This window comes from Benincasa hispida, chromosome 4 (genome assembly GCF_009727055.1).
Source record: "Benincasa hispida cultivar B227 chromosome 4, ASM972705v1, whole genome shotgun sequence".
Taxonomy (NCBI): Eukaryota; Viridiplantae; Streptophyta; class Magnoliopsida; order Cucurbitales; family Cucurbitaceae; genus Benincasa; species Benincasa hispida.
Window position 1 is genome coordinate 3,828,833 of NC_052352.1, and position 8,309 is coordinate 3,837,141.

The 8,309-nt window shown below is 33.4% G+C and overlaps 1 protein-coding gene across 1 annotated transcript; it reads left to right on the forward strand.

Annotated features, from left to right (window-relative positions):
* The first annotated feature begins 1,411 nt into the window (after positions 1 to 1,411).
* LOC120075066 (tRNA (adenine(58)-N(1))-methyltransferase non-catalytic subunit trm6) lies at positions 1,412 to 8,039 on the forward strand. The gene is made up of 13 exons (XM_039028222.1): positions 1,412 to 1,717; positions 1,804 to 1,934; positions 2,036 to 2,168; positions 3,013 to 3,094; positions 3,178 to 3,248; positions 3,405 to 3,446; positions 3,919 to 4,043; positions 4,685 to 4,778; positions 5,205 to 5,283; positions 5,524 to 5,714; positions 5,795 to 5,900; positions 6,260 to 6,346; positions 7,697 to 8,039. The coding sequence occupies exons 1-13, from the start codon at positions 1,593 to 1,595 to the stop codon at positions 7,784 to 7,786; spliced, it is 1,356 nt and encodes a 451-aa protein (XP_038884150.1). The 5' UTR covers positions 1,412 to 1,592; the 3' UTR covers positions 7,787 to 8,039.
* The last annotated feature ends 270 nt before the right edge of the window (positions 8,040 to 8,309 follow it).

Sequence of the window (8,309 nt, forward strand, 5' to 3'; positions counted from 1 at the left end):
AACCTTTTCTTATTTGCGAAGCAAGCTCGACCTAACTCAGTTAAGCTCTCGCTTGAGGGGGGATGACAAGGATGCCACATCAGCTTCAGTAACAAATGAAGAAGGCCAGCGTGGAGCACACATAGCAACCACCGTGGCGCCTCTCTTTCCCTAACCGATTCTGGTGCAACCAACGCCTGCTCATTCACCTGCACACTAAAAGGATAGAAATTGTCAACAATAGATTCTTTTTCATTTTGTCGTTTCTCATATTCAATTGATGTATATATATACCTCTCATTCTTTCTGTATATGGCATTGAAAAAGAGAAGAACAAATATATCAATATATCAAAAATAAGAGGAAGAAGATATTCACCTTCCTCGGCCATATCAGTCTCTATGCTCTCTTCTGCCCTTTTTTTTTCCATAGCTTTTCTGACTACTATTATAAACAACAAAGTCTAGAATTGATTTTTCTAAGGACTCTTTAGATCAACAATGTAACTATACTCCCTCTACTCTTACGTCTTTAAGTAAAACATGCCTTTAATATTTCACGCTAGTACCCAACTAATATGATATATCAAATGTTATGTATAACACTAAGAAATTTAATGTTGTTTTTGGAACCAAATTTGGGTCATATATTATTTGACATCATCCTTAATTCCACTTACTTGTGGTATGATGAGTTATATATTTAAAAGATTCAATCTTGTGAATACTTTTGTCATTCTTCTTATTATTTTTTAAAGTTCAACTACATAAAAGGTGAAACAACTCGAATTTCTAAACTTTTGATCAGAAATAGACTTCAATAATTTAAAATTGTCTTCAAATTTTAAGTTATAAACGTAGATATACAATAAATACACTTAAAATCAAGATTTAAAATGTTGATGTCAATAAAAATGTCAAAATTTCAATTTTATAGAAATGTCAAATTCCAGGGATACTCTTAAAACATAAACAAAAAAGTAAAATAAATAAATAAGCATTTTATACTTTAGAAAAATTTCATATATAGAAAAAATGTCAAACTATTTATAAAAATAACAAAAAGAAAATTCTAGATTTTTATCAGTTTCTATCACTGATAGATACTAATAGACTTCTATCGGCCTCTATCCGCCTCTATAAAAAAAGATTAAAATTTTATTATTTGTGTAAATAGTTTTTTTTTAATGTTTCATCTAATTTTTTATGATACAAAGAAACTATTGATTCATACCTAATATCAATATCAAATAAAAAATATGAAAATATCAATGAAAATGGTGACACTTGGGTGAAAATTTAATAATAGGCCTAAAATAGTAATTTTGACGTTGGCGATTTGCCCTAGCTAGTCTAGTTGGACCGTTGGTCCACAAGTCGAAGGCTTTGAACACGTCCAACTGAAGTTGGACTTCGTTTCATTCGAGCCCACTACCGCCAACCCCAACGGTTAAACCCTCTCGTTCGCAGTTTTGTATTTCATAGTTCTGCTCCAACCGTCATTCTCGTCATAAACCCTAAAAATCACAGAAAATCCGTTGCAATTTCCGACTCTTTTGATTCTCTACAGTTCATGCTTTCTTAACTTATTCCTCTTCTTAGTAGAGTTTCAAGATGTCTTCGAGTATTCTTCAATCTGAATCGCCTCGAAACCCTAGACTGACGTGGGAAGGCTGCAGCGTTTTGCTCGACGTCAATGACGGCGACCGCCTGGTTTTTGCTCGACTCTCCCCCGCCTCGTATGTCTCAAGTTTAAGTGTTGATTTCTGGTTTTCAATGCTCAGTAAGTATGATGCATGATAACAAAAATTACTTTGATTTGCAGTACATTGAAAATTGGTAACAAAAGTTTCTCTCTAAAGCCCTTAATCGGTTGTCCATTCGGTTCCTTGTTTCAAATTGAGAATGGAGGCAATGGTCCACATTTGGCTCGCGTTATGCCCTCCAGAGAAGAAGGTTTTGATTTCTTACTATGGATTTTGTTAACGAATTGGTTTCATCTTTGTGAAAAAAATTTAACTGATGCGATCTTCCATTTTGGTATCTGTTTTTTGAAGGCAATAACTGTCAGGAAACGGAGGAGATGAAGGAAGAGCAGGTGACAAAAGATGAGCTGAGGGATAACAGAGCGATTGTAGACAATAATAAGGCACAGAGCCTCTCTAGTGATGATATCGATGCAATGCGAAGGTTAGTTATTGCTTTGCTTTGCCACTGGTTCAAGAGGAGGCTCAAACTTTTATCATGAAGCTTACACATCGTTTAAATTATAAAAAGCTAACAGCTCCTATAGAGGCCTACTCAGAATCACGTAATAGTTAGAACATTAGTGTCCTCTTAGCTACATTATGAATTGTGGTGATTTAGCCACTACTAACTTTACCGGCCAGTGTTATAAAAACATAGAAGATGAAAATATTAGTGATAACAATGACAATGCTGAAAATAGCCTTGAGAACTTCTATAATCGGTGAGGTGTATAATTTGTTTTATCCTGTCTCTCGTACTGCCTTAATAGGCACCGTTGACTTTTACCTTTTAAAATATTGGTCCAATCACATTTTTATCACCACGGATAAAGTCACAAAGTCTCAAATTAACCAGTGATGAAATGCACTGGCAATTTAAGATCCTTTTCCCTATCCAGGATATATTGGGCATTGTTATTATTTGAGTTGGTTGGTTTCATAAAAGGAGTGACCAAGCATTGTTCTTTTGTTGGCCAAATTTATCGACCAAGCATTGTTCTTTTGTTGACCGATCATTGTTAGTTTCAGTGCAGCACAATAAATTTTCTTGAACCCTGCCTTTTTCGCTGTGATTCTAGCTCTGTGGTATCCCACTTGCAAGAGGCCAACCATGTGGGGCCACTGTACTAGGATTGCAGGGGCACAGGGTCTGTTCTGCACTTTCTCCTCAATTTTTTGACATTTATGGAATTAATCTTCTTTGATTTATTTTCACAGAACTTTCTGTTGTCTTTTTCTTAAATATGTTATTATACATGATGCATACTCTCTCTCTTTATATGTAGTCAGGGTGCAACTGGTGATGAAATTGTGGAAGCTCTCATTGCCAACAGTGCAACATTTGAAAAGAAAACAGTTTTCTCTCAGGTGATCAGAATGTGAACACCTGAGTAGTTTTATCTTTGTATATCCAGCATTTTTTTTTGCTGAATTCCAAATCTTGTCTGCAGGAGAAATATAGGCTCAGGAAACAAAAGAAGTATGCGCCCAGGGTACTTTTGAGGAGACCTTTTACTCGAAGGTATTCATAATAACACTTATTGACAAAAACTTTTTCATAATATGTGGACTTCAATAATAAATGCAAGGTAGATCACACTCATGAAAATTTGTATTTGTAATCTCACTAGAATTCATATATTTAATGGTGCTGATGTTTTTCTCCCCCATCTTACAGTATATGTGAAGCATACTTCAAGAAATATCCAGCTAGAATCGGGTGATTTATTTGTCCTCTTTTCCACTACTTTTTTTTTCCCATTCAGTTCCAATTCTTTCCACATCTTTTTTCAGTCATTTATTTTTAGTTGTAACAATCCCTGCGTGTTTTCTATATATTAGATGACTAAATGAGTGTCGTATGAGGACTTCAATTGGCCTTAGTTTTAGGGCCTATTGGAAGTATTACTATGATAATACTTTTCTGATCTCTTCCACCAGCTACTTGTACAAGGAAGGATTTGATTTTAATTTTTTTTTCCAGTTCAATTATTATGTTTTATAGGTAACAGCATTTTTTTTGCCCTTGCTGTTTATTTCTTGGTTCGTCATCTGGAAAACCGTGTGATAATTGAATTTCACATTATTGAACATATTTGAAGTTTCTATTCTTTCCTTTTGTCATCATGCATCATGATGCTTTGAAGTTGGAAACAAGATTAATGTACTCTGTTTTCTTGCTTTTGATTCAGATTCTTGCGATTGGATGCTTTATCACTTCTTCTTTCTTTTGCCAATGTGACTGCACATTCCGATGTTCTTGTGGTTGATATGGTTGGTGGTCTTCTCACTGGAGCTGTGGCTGAGCGCTTGGGAGGTCTTTTCTCTATTATTCTTGGCATTATTAAAAAATAAATAAAGTGGGTTCATTTTGTTCAAAAACTGGCTGTAAATCCTCGATGAATGTGAGCCATGGTAGAAAGTTAGATTTACGTGTAATGAGAAAACATTGGGTATAAACCAGGCGGGATTAAAATCACTTGAGTGGTGGATGTTGACAGCCTCCTCTTTGTACTTGTCTCAAGCAACTTAAGGTCTTACAGTATAGCTAATGAGTTATGCAGACAGTTTCTATGCTGTTGACAACTTAAGGTTTTATCGTATTTTCTAGTCTTACAACTTCTCCAATTTAATTTTGATTTGTATTAGTGTACAAAACAAGATTACGTATCCATTCAAGATGCTCTGGTCACAAGGTAAGGGCTTACAATATTTGGAGATACCTTAAAGGTCGTGAGTGTATTACCGTGTTAGAAAATTAATGGCTTAAAACCATGTTGTTTCATGGAGTTTGGGGTGGATGAAGATTCTTTCACCATTAGTGCGAGTGGTCGATTGGCGTAATTCAAATTATCAGGGAGGAAAATATTGTTGGGTGTCAAATTTCGATATTACAAATTATAACTACAATCTGTGTTCTGCCCCACATTATCTGATGCTAAATTGTGTGTTTTACAGGCAAGGGTTCTGTTTGCAATACATACGTTGGAAATAATCCAAACCCTATGGATATCGTAAGAATATTCAACTTTGATGATGAAATTTGCTCAAGGTTTGCTGCTTTAGTCCTATTTCTCGTGTCTTCTTTATGTTACATTTAGGGAAAATTGCAAAAATCACCCTTAAAGTATAGTAGTAGTTGTAATTATACTCTTAAACTTTCAATTTAAAAAATCGTACACTCAAACTTGTATAAGTGTTAAAATTGGTTCAAATTGGATCTTCAAATTTACACAATTGTATAAATTTTAACATTTTTATAAGTTTGTAGATTCAATTTTTATCATTTGTGTGTCCAATTTCTACAATTATGGTAAGTTTTGAGGGGTACTATTTTAACACTTCTAGAAGTTTAGGAGCTCAATTTTTTCAATTGAAAGTTTGAGGGTATAATTGCAACTTCGGTGATTTATTATTATTGTTGCTGTTTTCAAATGTCATTCTAGTTTCCACTCCTCAGTAACTCTTTATCCACCAGGATAATGCGATCACCCCTTGCTGAGCTCGCCTCATCCCAAGTTGAAGATTCCAAGCCTAATGGTGAACAAGAAGTTGGTGTAAGTAGAGTTTTTCTTTTCTTATTGTTTTCTTAAGATGAGTTTGAAACCGACTTCTGGAACGCTGAAGAGTGCTCTTGACTAAGTGCTTATAAAAAAGTATCGAAGTATTTGTTTACGTAACCAAATACTTTCAAAAGGGCATTATATTTAATCCTTAATTTAATCCTTCCAAAAGTACCAGTTAATATTCGTTACTCTCAAAATTCATTTCAAACCATTTTTTTTCTTTTTTGGAAGATTAATTTGCACGATCAGGCATCTCAACCTGTTAGTATGGATGAAAGCCCTCTACCATCTACAGACCAGTCCTCAGATCTCAACTCAGAGTCTATAGTTTCTCCATTAACTAAAGTATTTAAATGCGCAAAGGCTGGAGATAAGGCACCGCAAGAAGTTATCAACCTATGGAAGGAAAATGGTTTTACTAGGTGAGTAAAGAGTATTGGTTGGTTGTAATATGTGCTTCACTATTAATAGTAATTCACTAGATTATTTTGATTAATTGCAGCCTAATAATTGCTGCACCACAGTCGGATGCATGGAGTCTTGTTAAAGATCTGTTGCCTCTTGTAGCAAACTCTGCCCCATTTGCTATTTATCACCAGTATCTTCAGGTTGGTTCTTCAAAAGGAAAAAAGAAGTATTGAAGCATGTTCCTTAAAATTTCCCTCCTCAAGGAGTGCTCTAAGGGCTTGGTGAATTTGAACTTCATAATTGAATATCCTAATTACTTTTTGGAAGTGATTTAGAGGAAGGACAGTCTCTTTAGGAATTAGTGAGGGATGAACCATGAGCATATAGGAGTGGAGCTTGATACCTCCGTTATAAAATAAAGATGTTATTTTTATTTATTTATTTTTCAAATGGGGATCCAAACAGAAATGAGATGTCATGTTACGGGGTAGTGATTGTATAGCAATGTTATATATGTCTATGTATTAGATTGATTAAGTTGCTTATTTGTTGAATGCAGCCTCTTGCAACTTGCATGCATAAACTACAGCTTGAGAAGATGGCAATCAGCTTGCAAATTTCAGAACCATGGCTTCGTGAATATCAGGTTTGATGTCTCTACATTTCCGCATAACTTCCATTTTAACAAAATTTTGGAGTAGAGGAATTATATTATTGCTTTAAGAGGTAAAATTAGGGATGTAGATGGATTAGGTTAGGTTGTGTTGTGACATATTTTTGAACCAACCTGAAAGTTTGAGTTGGTCAAGTTGGCAACCAAAATGACCTAAACATGGTCTCCAACCCAACCCAATCCAACCTAGTCCTCAAAATTTGGGTTGGATTGGTTCGGGTTGGGTTACAAGTTATTATTTGTTTTCTTCTTAATTTAAAATACTTAAATTTATCTACCACACATATCTAATAACTAAAATCTCATAAAACTCAATGCTTACATATCAATATCTATAATATCTATTACAAACTTTATACAAAAACAAATATTTTTAACAGAAAAACATAAAGAATTCTCAAATTCATCCCTTCTAAAATAAATATACTTTTATTAATATATATGTAATTCAAGTTGGGTTGAGTCAACCCAATTTTTTTTATTCAATCCTAGACCCAAATCAATCCATCAAAAATAGAAAAAATTTAACCCAACCTAGAAACAAAACTAACCCAACCTAATCCTTATAATTTGGGTTGGGCAGTCCGGATTATTCGGATTGTCAGGTCATTTGAACACCCCTAGATAAAATGGAATCTCAAAAGGATTGAGGAACAATAATCCCAAATTTAAACAAGGGATTTATGCATATTCTTAGTCCTAGAGAAAAGTTGTACTTACAAAGTTGGTTTGGGTTCTATTATTCAACTTTCATTCTATATTTGTTTGATCGATCGATGAAAAGAAAATGTGTTGATTAGCTTTCTTTGACTTGCGAGTTGTTGAAAGTGAGAAAAGGTGAAAAAAGGCTGTGGGGGAATAGGTTAAAAAATCACATTCCATGTGGGATCCATCTAGGATCTTAGAATCTGATGAAGTCTTTAACAACCAAGAGTTATAGGGTCAATCGAGGTGACAATACAAAAAAAAAAAAAACTGTTTGATCCATTTAGTTTTTGAAAATTAAGTCTATTTCCTGGGAATTTCTTATAATGGTTTGGATCTTCCTTTAGTTAAAGAGTTGAATTCTTAGTTGGATTCTAAAAGAAAAATAAGTTTTTAAAAACTATTTTTTTAATTCAAAACTTGGTTTGGTTTTTAAAATATTGTAAAAGGTAGATAATAAAATAAGGAATTTAGAGGTAGAATGAGTATTTACAGGACTTTATTTTAAAAAACAAAAAACGAAAAATCAAATAGTTATCAGACGAGGTCAAGTTAGGTAGCCAAGTTTAGTTAAGGCGGAAGGTTCAAATCTTTGAAGATATTTGTTTAATAATGCAGGTTCTTCCTTCGAGAACACATCCCTTCATGCAGATGAATGCGTTTGGTGGATACATTCTTAGTGGGACTAAGATATGCAACCATCAATAACACCTTCAATGTGTACGTTTTTCACAGTACATATCTAAAATGCAGTGAAGGTCAAAACCAAATTTTGCCATGGCCTTGTATATTTCATCTTCTGTTAATTAATTGTCCTTTTCCATTTTTATTTTATCACTAGGATTACAGCTTAATAAACTTCCTTTTTCGTTTTAATTATTTCACATAAAACCATGTATCAATTTTATTACTATTATTATTGAATGTGGATCGAGGCATGACATCTCTACATTTAACTCAATATTTTTGGGATGTGTGTGTGTATATATATATATATATAAATATAATTCTCTATTTTACGTTACGATCTAAGTATCATATTTTCTATATAAAAACTTAAAATTGGATACAGAATTATTAGTAATAGTTTTGTAACTAATTTTGTTTGGTTTTGTTTTGTTTTGTTTTTTTTTTTTGAGAAATGTCTTATTTGGTCTACATGTGAAACCGAATATTATTATAGAGAAAAATACTTTTTTAGTTATTTAATCTACTAGTTTCAAAATTCTAT